The sequence below is a fragment of the Eschrichtius robustus genome, chromosome 2, assembly GCF_028021215.1.
Source record: "Eschrichtius robustus isolate mEscRob2 chromosome 2, mEscRob2.pri, whole genome shotgun sequence".
Taxonomy (NCBI): domain Eukaryota; kingdom Metazoa; phylum Chordata; class Mammalia; order Artiodactyla; family Eschrichtiidae; genus Eschrichtius; species Eschrichtius robustus.
This window is the reverse complement of record NC_090825.1, coordinates 54,249,194-54,265,411: the sequence shown is the minus strand read 5'-3', so window position 1 is coordinate 54,265,411 and position 16,218 is coordinate 54,249,194. Positions and strand designations below refer to the sequence as shown.

General features: G+C 42.2%; 1 protein-coding gene across 5 annotated transcripts in view; it reads right to left on the bottom strand.

Moving 5' to 3' along the window:
* Positions 1-317: 317 nt before the first annotated feature.
* PIK3R1 (phosphoinositide-3-kinase regulatory subunit 1) overlaps positions 318-16,218 on the bottom strand; it is an 85,390-nt gene continuing 69,489 nt past the window's right edge. For 3 of the 5 annotated variants that reach the window (XM_068535443.1, XM_068535444.1, XM_068535445.1), the window contains 9 exons: positions 9,469-9,571; positions 8,802-8,900; positions 8,510-8,690; positions 8,133-8,258; positions 7,241-7,383; positions 6,852-7,028; positions 6,685-6,753; positions 5,804-5,974; positions 318-4,632 (listed from right to left, as the gene is read on the bottom strand). In XM_068535443.1, the coding sequence (XP_068391544.1) occupies positions 4,443-4,632; positions 5,804-5,974; positions 6,685-6,753; positions 6,852-7,028; positions 7,241-7,383; positions 8,133-8,258; positions 8,510-8,690; positions 8,802-8,900; positions 9,469-9,571 (1,259 nt within the window). In that variant the 3' untranslated portion in view covers positions 318-4,442. Of the gene's footprint in view, positions 4,633-5,803; positions 5,975-6,684; positions 6,754-6,851; positions 7,029-7,240; positions 7,384-8,132; positions 8,259-8,509; positions 8,691-8,801; positions 8,901-9,468; positions 9,572-10,996; positions 11,165-13,040; positions 13,211-16,218 lie in introns of those variants that run through there. The other 2 variants (XM_068535447.1, XM_068535446.1) reach the window with 2 other exon arrangements.

Here is a 16,218-nt window from a genome sequence, read left to right as displayed (position 1 = left end):
ACAATTCTGAAGGTTTGGGGATGGATGGTGAAGGGGAGGGATTGAGGGACAGTGGACATCACATTTTCTTGGAGCAAGAACATGCCTTGCAATGACATCACCTAGAGCTACTTCTTTTCATCATTAAGGATATAGTGAAATGATGTAAATGACACTGAGCCATCATTCATGTGTTCTTCTCACTTGACAAAAATGAGATAATGTAATGACAGTGAAAGGGGGTGGGTGGGAGACTACAGAAGGAGAAGCAACATTATTAACCAAAAGAGCAAGAGAACATATGTCTTCAGTGATCACTGAAATTTCAAACCGTAACCTAAGTTTCAAAACAAACTTTATTCTGTTTGAAGACCTAATACAATGCATTAAAGCAACTTAAAACAACAAGACATAGCTCCATTGAATCTATAGCTTGAACAAATGTCAAGGAGGCACAGTCCCCCCGCCCCCCGCCCCAGGTGCCTTGTAAAGGCAAAATTACAACTGACCATGACATCCTCCCTCTCGTCAAAAGACCAACTTTATTTTAACAATGTCATAGAAACGGATTTGTAAAAACATCGAAGAGATTGTAGCTTTAAAAAATACACACATATAAATGTTTTTTTTGTTTATTTTGCCTTTTTTTTTTTTTTTCTTTTTTTAAATAGCAGCATCCTGGGCAGCTAATGCTATCTCATGGTGACAAGTTCAATGTTAAGTTGGTTAGTGTTTCCAATGAACCCAATTTTGTTCATAATACTAGTAATTTATACTAGTAATTTATATAACGAGATTTCTAAAAAATAAGAATTTGGCATTTCAGAACTTTGTCCCATGTGAGGCATTGTGCTATAAACTGCCCCTTTCTTAAATGACCCTGAACTCAAATTTCAGGGTCTGCTCTCCAACTGACTTGGATACCATGCATAGCAAAAGCACAGTTGTTAGAACCAGCAGAATTTTTCTCCCAAAAAGGAACATCAGTAGGACTTCCCAAACACGTTACTAGTTCATAACCAGCTATATGACAAAGCAATTGGTTCCCCACAGTGACAGCTCATATAAACACATTTTGACTTGACACACTGAAAACGAGGATTTCCAAGTTCAGCGAGTCACATAGACCAGCTACCCAAAAGGAGTAACTTTTAAACAACAGAAACAAGCCAAAGAATTATGAACTTCTTCTCACTTCACTTGCAAACACTTTTCACCTTTATAAGACAAAACAAAGCAACTTCAAAGGAAAAAAAAAACCCATACACACACAAGAATTGTACTAGACATTGGCTTGTTGTGTACTTGAACTCAACGACTGTGGATCTGTTTTGGCTGAAAGGTGTACTGGAAACACAGTCCATGCACATATACATATATACACATATCAAGGGCCGTGAAGTCGTCAGATGTTGCAGACACAGGTTTTTGCCTTTTCAACATGGTTATGATTTTTCCCTCATGTATTATATCAGATCCCAGTGCTCCCAATTCTAGAGCCCCATCACAGCCTCTCTGCAGCTTAGCTTCTGGCTTTTATCTTCAGGATGCTGCATTGGGTGGGGAAAATCAATGCATGGATGTAAGCATGTATCAGGAGGGGCTCTGCTGTATCCATCCCTAATCATAAGCCGCTCAGTGTGGTTAGGAGATGAATGATTGGACTCAGAGCCCTGCTGGTCAAACATCTACAAGGACAGATGTGATGGCATGCCACACGCTGTCAGAAGGGTACTGGGCACAGGCGAAGCCTCATAGGTAAGTTGTGACTCATGGTGACAGGAAACAATGAATCCTGCCTTTGCTGGTCAAAGAAAAACCTATTGCGTTTCTGCTCGTGAGATAAAGAAATAAGGCAAGTGCCTAAATACCATGCCATCTTGTGAAGTGTTGAAGCAAAAACATGAACAGAATGGTAGCTTTTTAATGCAATATTCCATCTCAGATCTTATATTTTAGAAATTAAAGTTCCTTAATAGCATACATGGATGTGCTACTAAAAAAAACCACCAAACCTAGTTGATAAACTACTATTAACTAATGGTTGGGCTTCTGTATGACATGGAAGGATAGTTGTAAAGGAGACACTCAGAGAATAAAACCAGGGGAATCATCAATTGTCTGGAGATGCGAGGGAGATGGTCAGGTCAGTACAGTCAAGTTTGAGGGCTGACAGTCCGGCTGTAAGACTGACTATTGCTATTGATATGAGTAGCTTCATGTAAAAAGGAAAAAAAAAAAAAATACATTCTACAGTTGATTAAGTCAGCCACTAGACTGATTCTTTCAAAAGAATTTTAAAAGGAACATTAAAGAACAAAAGAAAACCCCCTTACCCCCCCAGTAGTTGAAGGAAAGAGAAATAAAGCTGTGGTGAATGTAATATTGAGCAAGGAAAACTGAAGTTGTTAAGTGTCCAGTTTAATCTCCCCTTTATTCCTCCCACCACAGGTACAGTGCCCACTGAACCCAAAGGCTTTTGCATATGTAAATTGGAGAGAGAGAGAGATCTCTTGCTGTTGCCTTCAGTTGGAAAGAATACTCTTAACAACTCCTTCCTTTTCCCCACAGTGAAGTGTAACACATACAATTATTTGGGTGAATGAATGAGGACTGTTACTATGATTCCTACATTGGCCATGACTTGGCTTGAACAAGCTCCCCACAATCAGGGCAGGAACGATTATGACCATGTCTGTCTATTTGCCTTCTGATCTAAGTTGGATGGAAGGCTAGGAAAATAGCAGCTATCCAGATAAAAATATCTTTTCAGATCATGCTTTCTCTACAGTGGATGTTGGTTGGTTTTTAACGGGTAGTCAGTCTAATGTTAAAGAGAGACAGGTTTTTCTAAATGCAGCAATGATACTTTGAAATCAGTGTTTCCAACAAGGGTGAACACTGCTCCAGGACCCTGCCTGCCTGCCTTCCTTCCTAAGACCTAGCATTCCGGTAGGTTTGTAATTGTCATGAGGGTATAGTAAGTAAAGTAGCAGATCAAAGTGGGAAAAGACTTCACTTTGCAGTGATCCACTTCTCTGTAATCAATCACAAGAAAGAGAAAGTGCATGCCATCCTGCCACCCCCCCCCCCCACCCCCACCTGTACATCCCTTTGCTACATTCCCCTCCCTAGATTCAAGAAGTTCACAATTCTTTATGAAACAAACATTGCCAGGTACCGTATCGTAAGTCTTGAAACAACATTGTTGAACTCACTCAGCCATACTTTGTCATGTTCATATATCATCTTTCTCTTTTTTTATTGAATAAAGCAGCTTTGAAGCTTATCAGGCACTGCCCAACAAAACATTTAGTCCAAAAAAAAAAATCTGTTATGAACTTTTTAACCTTGGGCTAACAGCCAAGTACTCTGTACAAGAAAAACTGTAAAATATTTCATAGTTTTAAATCTGAAGCCATTTTTTTTTTTTTTTTTTAAACTGGCATCCTGTACATTTCTTCTTTTAAAAAAAAAAAAAGGTAACGAGTGACAAAATGAATGTTAACAAAAAAAATCGGGACAGTATTTTCAAGCAACAAAAATTGGGGCAGGGGAAGCTTATTCTGAAGGTACGTTTAAAACAGGTAACAATGATGAGAATTAAGAATTGCATAGCACTGTGAATTTAGCCTTCAGCACAACAAAACAGAAGCTATTTGGTATTGATACAAATCCATCTATTTGATAGTTAGTCAGTCATTCAATATTATGTACATATTTTATATACTAAATGTCATTTTGAAGTCCTATTTTCCAAGCTCCATTTTTCCTGTTGGTGGGTTTTCTTGGTTTGTAGAGTTTTAACGAAACACTTTCTGGCACTTTGCTACAACAGAATTTCCTCTGAACGTACACGAGCGGACGTTCCCCAAAGTGTCCCCTGTGAGCTGAAGTGCCTTTCTGCTACATATCGGTTCATTTCGTTAGAAAATGAAATAATCCACAGTGCGATGTGTCTGGGCCACCGTGCACGGCACCACCCAGGCTGGACCGAGCGACCCCAGGCCAGGGCTCGTCAGCCCGTCCCCGCTCCGGTCTCCAAGGTCCCAACTCTTGAGCTGGTAAAGCTTCTGAAAGCGCGAACAAGCACCATGGTTAAAGGCCTCTTTGTCCCTGCACGCAGAGATTTTTTGCATTTCTTTCTTTTTCTCTTGGTGTCGTGTGTGGTTGTGACTTCTTTAAATTAATCCAAAAAACAAAACCAAAAAGAAAGAAAGAGGAAAGAAAGAAGGAAGGCTAATTAAGCACTCCAGACGAGGAATGGTGGTGGTCGTCGCCCACTGCGAGCCCGCCGCGTATGTGTCTTCCCCTACTGCCGTGTGACCGAAAGCTCGAGTCACGTCTGAAGACAGGCGGCTGGGTGTCCGCAGCTCAGTTCCCAGCTCAGGCTGCAGGGGAGCCCTGTGCTTGCTGGAGGCCTCGGGGAGCTGAAGGTGAGGAGCAGGCGGGAGGGCGGCCCTTCATCGCCGCTGCTGCGCGTACACCGGGTAGGCTAGTGTGACGTTGAGGGAGTCGTTGTGCTGCACGAGGGACGTGTGTTGGTAGTGGAGCACCAGTTCCTTCAGGGAGCTGTACAGGTTGTAGGGCTCGGCGAAGCCGTAGCCCGTGGCCGTCTTGTTGATGACGCAGTGCTTGACCTCACCGTCCACCCTGCACACGGAGAGAGAGCACAAGGGCCTGGGTGAGCTGGGCCAGGATGAGGCGTTTTTTGGTAAAAGCATGGTGAAAAATCCCTGATGCAGGCCAGCCTCCACATGGGGACCAGTCCTGGGGGAGCCCTAGGCTCGTGGAGTTGTCCCTTGTCGCTTACTTACTGGCTGAGTACCTTCGGGAGGTAACCCAGCTTCACTGAGCCACTGGATTGTCATCTATAGCATGGATTAAAAGGGAGACAGCAGTAACCTATCTGTAAGAGGGGAGCTTTGAGAAATGAGGCGATGTATGGGAGGGGCTTGCTGGATGCCTAGAATGCGGTGAGCAGGCAACGGGTGGTGACTTCAGCCATTACCATGAGTGCTGCTGCCCAGAGTGGTACTGGTACCATTACAATTACAATAATAATAATCGTACAAGCCTGTTACACTTATTAACAGGATTCCTCCTTTCAGGCAGGCCTGGAATCGTCCACATACCTCTCCATCATCCACTCTCTATTCTCCTATTCCCTTGTCCTCACTCAAAGTTCTCACCTCTTTCCTGTAGCAATATTTCTCTGCTTAAATGGACGGAGATGACGGGCTATAAAATACTCGGAGACCCTTTCTCTCCTAGAGGACATTCCGTCTCTGAAATAATGTCTGTCAGTGATCCAACCTCACTCTTCAAAGTACCCCCAAACTATCACATAAACAAAGGAAAATAGGCCATAGGATGGAAATGTCTTCTCTTGGGTGTACTTAGCTCAGGGACAGTGACCAGGGTCCTTTCTCTTACTGTTTTGACCTGTCCCTGACGGGGACTTTACCTGTGGGTGGTGCTTCCATGTGAATCACCTCAGAATCTAACTATACGGAAGCCCCCCCCCCCCAAAAAGCAGCAAGTGTGGCTCTTTATTTCCATTTAAAAGATGAAAAAGAAAAACCAGACTTCTCCCAAGCCCTAGTCTTCCACCTAAACAGCAGGTTTCTTTCTACTCGACAGCTATTCCTGCCTAGAACTGAAAATATTAGGTTTGATTTCCTCTTCTCCACCCTTGTACTACTGTAACACTCTTAAAGATTACAACTTTTCCAAATCCTTGCCCGCACGGTTGGCTGGCTGAATGAATGAAACACCTCCTTGAGATGTCTGACGAGACAAGTAATTGGCTGGAGGTACATACACTACGGAGCACGCGTAGCAGCCCTGTTTACTGCTTTCCCGGACAAGAAAAGTGCCATCTCGTTTCCCTCGCAACAGGTTTTCGGCTTTGTTTCGGTTGCTGCTTCCAACATTCCACGTCTTCTCGTCATGGTGGGGCAAATCCTCATCATCTTCCACCAGCGAATATTGGCTAAAAAGGTAGAAGAGAAGGTTTCTAAATGAAGTACATGGCAGCCAGCAGCCTGCCCCTCTGAGAAAGGGCCCTCTCCTCACTTCAATCGAGTTCCTGCCCCTCCTCCAAGCAAGTCAGGCCAGCGATTGCGGGTCTGACTCAACCAGCTTCTCCGGCCTGAGTTTCCTCATTGAGTTTAGCCTTCAACCCCCGCCCCGAACAAAGAGTTTTAGTAGCACTAAGTGATACTCCTCCTGTTTTCAAGTCAGCACCTACGCTCAGCTACCTGCGGCAGAGAGCAAGGTATTAAACAATCCCGTTTGTCCAGTTTAGATCAGGAAATTGATTGACTAGGAGGAACACCAGTGTTCAAATAATTGAAACAAAACATATACTTAAGCTTTAAAAATATGCTAAACAGGGTTGTCTCCCCCAACAACGCCCCCCTCCCCCCGCCCACATTGGTCCCAAAACATGTTGGGATTTTCTAGACGGTTCCAGGACATCATCACGGACACAATGTCACTTCAAAGCCCTACGGGGGAAAAGGAAATCCGCATTCTCCTTTGCTAAACTTTCCTTTTTTAAAATGCTGGGTAATGAGACTGATAATATTTTCTCCTACGAGACGTTCCATTCCTCACTTGCTCTGCAAACGAAGCAAGTTGTGCATTTTCCTTAAATCAAAAAAACACCCTTGCTACCTCCCATCTGTGCTAACTACTTACTCTTCAGTGTTTTCATTGCCCAGCCACTCGTTCAGCTTCTTCTGCCGAACACCTTTCTGAGTCAACCACCTGGAAAAGAGGTTTAAAAGGAAAATGCATTAAGAACCTATCCTTGATTTTTGCAATTACCGATCATGCACGTGCAGGGTTCCATTTCCAGTACGTACATCAAGTATTGGTCTCTTGTCTTTCTCAGTTGAATGAGGTCTGGTTTAATGCTGTTCATCCGCTTGTCAATCTCACGATACTCGGCAGCCTGCTTCTTCAAGTCCTCCTCCAGTCTCCTTCTGCTGTCGACAATTTCACTGATTCGAGACTTTAACTTTTCATAATTATGCATAATCCTGCAGGCAAGAGAAGTGCATCCACAATTACCTGGAGCGTCATGAAAGTTCCCCCAGGGTTGCAGTATTGCTTCCCGGCAGTTTTCCTCAGGTAAAGAATGCTTTCTCTCTCCCTGTCGTTTCACAGAAAGCGAGGTCACCTTTAAACAGTTTAAGAGAATTGTGGTGATCTCTAGCACCATGGGCAATGGAAACCCTCCTGGGTCACCAACCTTTGGATTTCCTTCTCATTGCCTTCACGTTTAAACTTTTCTATGTATTCTTTGCTGTACCGCTCCTGGGTTTGGCACTGTTCTTCAAATATCTTTATGGTTTCATTAAATGCTTCAATAGCTGTTCTTTTCATTTGGATTTCCTGCAACACAATTTTAATAAGACAAGGTCATTCCTTTCACAGAAAAGAAAGACAACTTCTTACGGCAAGACACTACCAGGACATTTGATCGGCGCTACTATCTGGCACGCAAGTATTTTGTTAGCAAGGTGGGACTCAAATTCATAAAGCCCCTTAAAATAGTATCACAGAAGCACACATTTCCTCTGGAGAATGTTCCCAGTCTACGGAAGATGACTGCTTGACAGTTTTCTACAGTTTTCATCTCTTTTAAAAACCATTCCACTTTATCAGCAGTTTATGCCATCCTCCTGCTCCCTCTGGCGGTCCCAGATACGTGACGGCCCAGAGGAGATTAAAGCCTCTAGGAAAACAAGGCAGTAAATGTAGCCTCAACCTTTCATAGTAAGGGCATATCAGGGTGAAATCCCCATTTCAGAGATTAGACAAGTCCGTGGAACTTCCAGTTATTATTAGCTTTCACTCCAAAAAGAATTCTTCAATCTGCAGTTATGCGCCAATCCAATGCGCCAATCCAACTTACTTACTTTATTATTCTGATACTTACAGGCTTCATTTAAAAGGTTTATAGTAAGTAATTATTAGAATAATCCACGATTCACAAATAAATGATCTCTCTCCCCACTTTATTATTGGCAAAAACTCCTCAACCTTTTAAATTCTTTTTCGGAAGCTGAATATAACATGCATTAGCTTCTAGTATCTAAGAGCTCTACAATTTTAATGTGACTTTTTCAAAGAAAACTCACCTGGGAAGTACGGGTATAATCTTCATATAATCTATCATATTCCCGACTTTTTTCTTGAAATTGAGTGTTATATTCATGTAATTTTTTCCCTACAGCTTCAATATTATCTTCTTTGACAACCTGATCCTGGAAGGATTAGAAGAAAATGGAAAAAATATAAATTCAGTTGATAAGGTACTTATCTGACATGGGAAAATCCTCAAACAATGGTCATTTATTTTGTGAAAGTATTTTATTGAGCCACTATACACTTGTGATCACAAAATTACACAGTTTGAAAGTTTTTCAAGCTTGATTACATGCAATTCATCTGCTTCAAAATATTTTCTAAACATTAAAAGTATCTTTTTAAAATATTAACATGAGTATGTGATTACCTGTTGGTATTTGGATACTGGATAAAGTAATTTCACATCCAGTTTGGGATTATACTGAGCTAGAGATTCATTCCGGTAGTGGTTTATTAGTTCGACCACAGAGTTGAAGGTTAATGGGTCAGAGAAGCCATATTTCCCATCTCGGTGAAATATTTTGATTAATTTGTTATTTCCTCCTTTCCTGCAAATGCAATATAAAAATAATGGCATTAGAATTCTCTTTAAAAAAAAAAAAAAAAATGTTCTCCCATCACCTTTAACACGCCAATTTTAGCCACACGCCCTGACTCACCTTAGTGTAAGAGTATAATCACCATGCATTTTAGTAGATGCGTCTCGTACCAAAAAGGTCCCATCAGCTGTATCTCGAAGTTTTTCATTCACTTCTTCCCTGAAGTGAAAAGAACATGAGACAATGCTCACCTAGTGGGTTTGGTGATTCTCGTGTTACATTTTCTTAATTGTATTTTCAGACCTTAAGAATTTTAACACACAAGTCACTCTGACAAATCAGCACAGAAAGTCGTGATCCCCAAAAGGTTTCCTCCCAACTCTTCATTCCCCTCAAAAAAAAAAAAAAAAAAAAAAAAAAAAAAGCTTAGACTAGAAATGCCACTTTAAGCTGATAGCATTAATTCTTAGAGTTTTTGTCTAATAAAGAGAGTGACTTTACACTCTGCCTTGAGGCAGTGCCACTTCACCCTGCTGCCCCCCTGACAGTTCTGTCAGTAATGAAACTTCTCGGGTATTTAACTTCCTGTGGCATCCAGCACCCACAATTCCCCAGAGCTCAGTGACTTCTGTGGTCGTCTTTGGAAGGGAACCAACTGTGCTTCATGCTTATGTTGGATGATAGCCTAAAAATGGAACTTAGCAAGCTGGTGCGTTTTGCTTTTCTTTCTCTTCATCTAAAACTCCCTAGCTCTGGTGAAAAACTCAAAGAGTCTCTGTAGCCTTACCTCGAAATATCTCCCCAGTACCATTCAGCATCTTGTAAGGACATATTGTTATTCATACCGTTGTTGGCTACAGTAGTGGGTTTTGGTGGCTTAGGAGGCAGTGCTGTAGATGAAAGAGAAAGAAAAAGTTTTTGCAGTCCCAACTACAAATAAACGTTTAAAAGTCGACCCAAGTTCCTTTAGATAAGTAACATTTTCAACTGTGAAACACAGCAATAATGCACGAGTCCCTGAACCTTTTCTTAAAAAAAAAAAAATCAGAAATCTTTTTGACTATAGACCATAATTAATTGAAAAAAAGAGAAGAGCTTAGAGACCAACAAATAAAATGGGCTGGCCATGTGAATGAATTTCAAAGTAAATCCAGAGTCAGTCACGACATTTTCTACTTTCAGGTTTGAGTTGAATTAAAGTGTCATATCTGGTCAAATCTATCTGAAGTAAGAGACCACAAAGAGAATAGCAGGAGGAATCACATGGCTTGGTTTTAATTTCCTCCTCTTATTTAATTATAAAAGACAAATTTGGTTTCTGTCCTCCACAAATGCTGCTGCGGTAATAAAAAAGCTCATCTACAGGAATATGTTTTAAGAGGCGGAATTGGGTTTCTCTAATCTTAGTATTTCAGGCACTGTTCTGCCAAAAGCCACTTTAAGAAACTCCTCTGTGACCTCAATCTCTTTAGTATTCATGATAATATTCTATTGGATAACTGTGCTCTATATTATGCCAAGAGTGATCAAAAACCATATCCCTCTTCCTCAATGTCAAATCAGTATTCATGTACCAACTGGTGACAAATAAAGACTGCAGTGTTTCTGAATTTCTTAATTGGGAGGAAGGTGAAAATAATTGAGAAAGCCAAGTAAGTCTAGGATGTCTAGCTAAATTCTAAGTCATAAGTTTTAAAGCACTGTTTTATTATTTTAAGCAAAAATTATTTCAGGAGTCTAGCAGGTATATTTTATAAAGACCGAGACTCAATTAATGGGAAGCCAACTTCTCTCACTGCAGTATCTTAATAGAAGAGAGAGCAGACAAAGTCTCAACATTTGATTCAGAATAGTTTCAGGGCACCTAGCACTGAGTTGCAATCACTGCTACATTCGATAGCAGCACTGGTACATGCTTTCTAAAGTACCGAGTGTTATCACTGCCAAGTGCCACACTGTCCTCATCCACTGTCAACAGAGAAAGCAGCACCAAGGTTGCATCCTTTTCATTAAAGGAACGACATACAACAATATACCCCAAACAGCAAATGAGCTCGAGTAACAAAACACACCAGTGAAAAACTGGAGTCCAATTTATATCCATTCAACTAAGAATAAGCATTTACCCCACACAGCCTGACTTGCTTCCACAGGCAGTCAAACCATTTGTTTCATTTTCACGCTATGAGCAAACTCATTAAATTAGAACAAATGAATAAAAACAGACCTCCAAAGAGGAGCCGTTAACCGTAGTTGTCAAAAAAATTAAATGCCACAACATTAACCAGCTTTCCACAAGAATACTGCAGTATTACCTGGTGGATCCATTTCTATATAAAACATCAAGTCTGTGCCACAATTTATATCTGGCTTAGCATATTCTAAATCCAGGTCTTCCATATTCCAAACAGTGTTGTACATTTGTGCGAGAGTTTCCTTGGCTGAGCTCAGTTATAAGAAAAGAGTCCGGCTTTCTTTGTAATGGTGTCTTGGAATTCATTTCAAAACCTATAAGGGGCTGCACTGTAACCTATGACATCACACACCCCAGCCAATCAAGTCAGAAAAATGTCACCAGACCACTCCTGCTTCATCATTTCTCTTCTCTACCAGCCTTAACACAGCCCCAATCTCACGAAGATCCTACATTTAACAGAACTGCAATGTATACACGCTCTTCGTTTCAAAAAGGTGTTTAATCTGACTGTTCTTCTCTAGCCGTGAGTTTTCTAATTCCTTTTTTATTGCTCCGTGCAGCATGGTACGCTCCGCTCTTGGCAGGTTGACAAAAGCTGATACGCTGCGGCACGTAGTTTTTTTTTTTTTTTTTTTTCCTCCTAGTGCATCTGGGTTTATAGATAGCCCGGTCATTTCTTGGTTTAAAAATCTTACAAAGGCATCCAAATAGTATACTCAAGATATATTTTACAGTCCTAAAATGCCTCCGATATTATGTATTAAAAGCAGGAAGGATCAAGAACTCTGGATATTTAATTTCAGTCCTCATAATTCACTGCAAACTCAGAACTTATACACTGTCACAAACGTGCTACATTATAGAAAGCACAATTAAAAAAATGTAGAGGCAAAAATCTCTATTAAACACTGCAGTTAAAACTATAGAATATGGAATGAAAATCCAAAAAAAAGAGAGGCCATATATCAGAATGCAGAGTACAGGCAGAGCTATCTTTGCTAAGTATTTCTCACTGATGAGCCCATCTTCAGATTTACTGGGCTAAATACTGCTTGTGGGGGGGGGGGTGATGTAATCACTTGTGTGTGTACGGGGCGGGGGGGGCTTTTGTCCCCTCCATCTCAAATGCCTCACTTTGGGAAGAAATGCTATTATTCCTTCTTAGTAGTATTTAATGTGAAGAAATCAATTCCCCTATAAATCTAAATTAATGTTAGTTCTCCTACAGTGAGAGGGGAGGAAGGGAGAAAAGGCTCCCCCCACCCATGTAAATGTAGTTAATTTAAAACACTAGAGTGGGCTGTGTGATCTACGTACATGTGCATGTCACATATTTCTGTGACAATTTAAAGAACACAGAAGCCCTTGAAATTTATTCTTAGACGTTCTGTCAAATTTGGCATCATAAAATATATAGAAATAGAGCAAAGGCAAGACAGCCTCTGAGCACTGTTCACGTGCCTCTCTTCCAGTTTAATTCATTTTCCCACTAAGGAGGAAGGCAGATTCAACCTATACCCTCCCACCCTCTCCCACTCACAGGCTCTCTTTGCCTAAAGGTTGAAGTAACCCTAAATGCAAAGAAAAATGGTGGTGGTGGGGATATGTCCTCAGAAAAGATTCAGAAAAAAAAAAAATCTTAATTTAATACAAATGTTGACCCAAGTCCTCCCAGCAGCTGTGGACAGCGCGACAGCCCGGAGGGGACCCGTCCCCCATGCCTTTGGGAGCACTTGGTGCAAACCGGTCCTGCTGCTGGAACCCATGTGGTAGACCCCAGGAGGAGGGCAGGGAGACAGGTGACTTTCCACGTCTCTCCCAGGCCTGGCCAGGCCCCAACTTCCAGACCAGCACTTGGTAATTTCCTCCTTCCCCATTTCCAACCGAAGCCCCATCTTTCCCTCACATTGTGCCCCTCGAGGAAATGGGGGAGTGTCTCCCCTAATCTCTCATCTGCCCTCCCCAGGCAGCGCTTACTTACTGTCTCTCCCTCTCTCCCTGACACACACACAGACACACACAGACACACACACACACACAGACACACAGACACACACACACACACACAAAGACAAACTGCAGAAATGAACCTTTCACAGAAGTCCCCCAAAACAGTGAAACAGCCAAGGGGCAGAGCAGTGCCCAAACGAAAGGCAACTTACTTTGCAGGTTATGCATTTCAACGGTTTCCCTTAGAAATGCCTGTATCCGACAATGGAAAAAAAAAAAAAAATCCAAAAAGCGATTCCTCCAGCCTGGGCGGCGCAGGACCCCGAGGCTCGCACGCGCCGCCGGCAGCAGCGCAGCTCAGCGCCCGCCGCCCGTGCAGAAGCCGGAGCCGGCCGCGCGCCGGGGCCGAGGCTGCGCCGGGGAGGGAAGGAGCCCGGGCGCTCGCACGTCCCTCTCAGATAACGATCGCGGCTTCATGATTAACTTGGGCAGGTTCAAATATTTGCTGAGCTAGGGAGTTCGGGTGGGGGAGGGGAGCCCAAGTCCAAGTCGAAGTTGTCATCATCGTTAACAAGTGGCCAGTGCCAGCCCGGGTCCTCGTCCTCCTCCTCGCCGAGGAAGTGAGAAGGCCATTGTCAGGGGACCTAAAATAGGCTCTCGAACCGGCTGCGGCGGCGCGCGGCTCGCAGGCTCGCGGGGCTCAAGCGGCCACAGTGCAGCGAGGCACTAGGCGCTGCCAAACACAGGAAGTGGCTGAGCTAGTTCAGCAAAAAATAGAATCAAAGCCTTGCTTGTAAAGGCCTGAACCTCTCAGAGCTGCCCAGAACACCGTGCCTTGCTCGCGTCCACCTCCTCCCACATACCAGCGCAGACAGCCCCGCAGGTGTCACAGGAGAGCCCGGCAGAGCCACCCTGCAGGGAACAGGTTTACAAACGTTTCCCCGGAGGAGGCTCCTAGGGAAGAGTATTGCGCCTCGGCATGGGTACGCTAAGCTCCATTGTATTAAAAATACACTCCAAGAAAGAAACTCTACTCTGCAGCTGTTTGTACGAAGTAAGTCAATTTCAACTCCTGTTAAAATGGCCATAAAAGGTCTGTCTGCATGAGGCTGGTGCAGATGCTACACGGAGCAAAGGACGGGAGGGCAAGGAGAATGGCACACCTTTCTAGAGGATTTTTTTTGTTTCCCTTTATTCGACAAAGTTGCAAGGAACCAAACTTAGGGCTGTTGGCTACTATTTAAAGAACTAAAATTTGGCCCAAGAAAATTTCCACTCACATCAGCATAGATGGCTTTACTGTTATCCCAAGAACCTTAACCCAATGTAAAATCACGAAATCACTAGCTTTAAAACCAGAAAAAAAATTTAGAGATCACTTCAATTCCCTCGTGCTACAGACACACACACACACACACACGCGCGCGCACGCGCGCGTACGCTTCTCACCCAGAATGAAGTGGTTTGCATAATATTATAGCACTAGGACCAGAACCCAGACTTCCGATGTTTGGTCCTAAACTCCTTTTTCTCCACCCACTTGCCCTGCTCTTTACTTGCCTCTGCCAGAGAAAGTAAAAATTAACAAGTGAAACTGAAGTTAATTTCTTTCAAGCCACATGCAAAAAATTTCACACCTACAACAAAACTGACTTTTTGTTTTCTATTTTTAGTTTAATTTTTTTTTTTTTAAAGCTGCTTTCTAATTATCTTTGAAGAAACACGGGTTCTGTCTATAATACCCTCAGACTCTGTATGACAAGGTGACCCAAAGGTCACATGCAGTGACAAAGGAAGATCTAGGTGCTGACACAGAGTCCACACAGGCAGGAACCAGCTTCAGAGTTATTTGCAATACCTGGGAAGTGCTGCTACACTCACAATGAAAGCGATTTTACAAGCTCTCCTTTGGTGCAATTGAGGTAATACGAAACACCTACTTTTCCAATTCGGAAAAAATTAGTCTATAAGTGAATAGACTCAGCTCCTGCCAGCTGATCACAGACATAGGGTTAGTTCACAGAATACCCTTGCCTCCTGAGCTGCATAATCTTGCCCTACTTTAAAAAATAGTCTTTCTAAAGCTGGGAACCTTGGAAACATCAGTCACTTAAGCATACCTGTCTGGACTCACAGGAGATGTCATGTCAAAACCTTCTAAGATTAAAGTGTTCTCTTCTCTGACAGTCTATTTCCCGTTTCAGAAGAAAATTATCTACTGGGAAGTGGCACACTCTCTACTTAGAGAAAGTCTTAAAATAGACTTGAAAACTTTGCTTCAAATTTCTCACAATATGTACAATCATTTACCCTAGAAGTTCTATTATATTACTCAAAGTGTGAGCTGAGTCTTTTCCCAATTTTAGTCAATTTAGTGAGCTGCAAAACACATGCTCTTCATTAGCTTAAAAAGGGAGCCCTCTGCTGGTAGAACAGAATCAGTAACTTCTGCTCCAGAGAAAACAATCAACTTTCTGCGTATTTCATTGATCTCCCACTATGTCCAGAAGTTCACACAAAATAAACATAATTGCCCAACTGTCACTTAATCTATATGATTCACTAAGAAATCACTAATAAATCAAATGCAGAAATGTCATAACAATCTTGGAACTATTTTTCACATGCCTGCTAATAAGCTCTTGTAAGAAAACTTGTGTTTTAATTTCTGAAACCCAAAGCCTCTACCATACTGGAAAACTTACCTAATTGAAAACTATCTTTACCTTCTAGATTCTTCAAAACACTAAGTCTTACTACTTTCCTCTCTCTCAAAGTTTTGCAAAACTCATTTCAGAAGCAAAAATGGGCCATGTGTCACTTCTCAGCAGGTGTGATCTAGTCAGGAAAATGTCCCTTAATCATTAAAATAGTGTGAAAGTTACAGACTGAACACTGTATCTCATATGTGCCAATCACCATCAGGTAGCAAATGCTCCACGAGCAGCCTTCATCCTGCACGGCTTCTTAAATGGTTTTTTGTCAAGGGCCACGATTTATGAACAAAAGCCCATTTGAGAAAAAAATAAATGAGCCAAAATCTTCTTTTAGGGGTTAAATTAATGCCTCCTTTCATAATTTTAACTTAAGACAACTTAGGCCAGAAGGGCCCTTCAGGATGATGCCAATTCTTTAGTCCACATCCAGGGCTCTTAATGACCCTGCACTAAGAAAAATGTCCATTTGAGTTTATAAATAAACTCAGGTTTACAGATGCATAAAAGCGATACACTCTACAAAGGATCTGAAAAGGTGCGCCCATTGCTTAGCAGAAAAAAGGACCCCTTCTCCACAATTTCCCTCTCAGATGTCCCTTGAGAGAAAGAGAAGGCTGCACTGTGAAAACAAAAGTAAAACTGAACTATACCCTCCAATACATGCTCCTTGTTC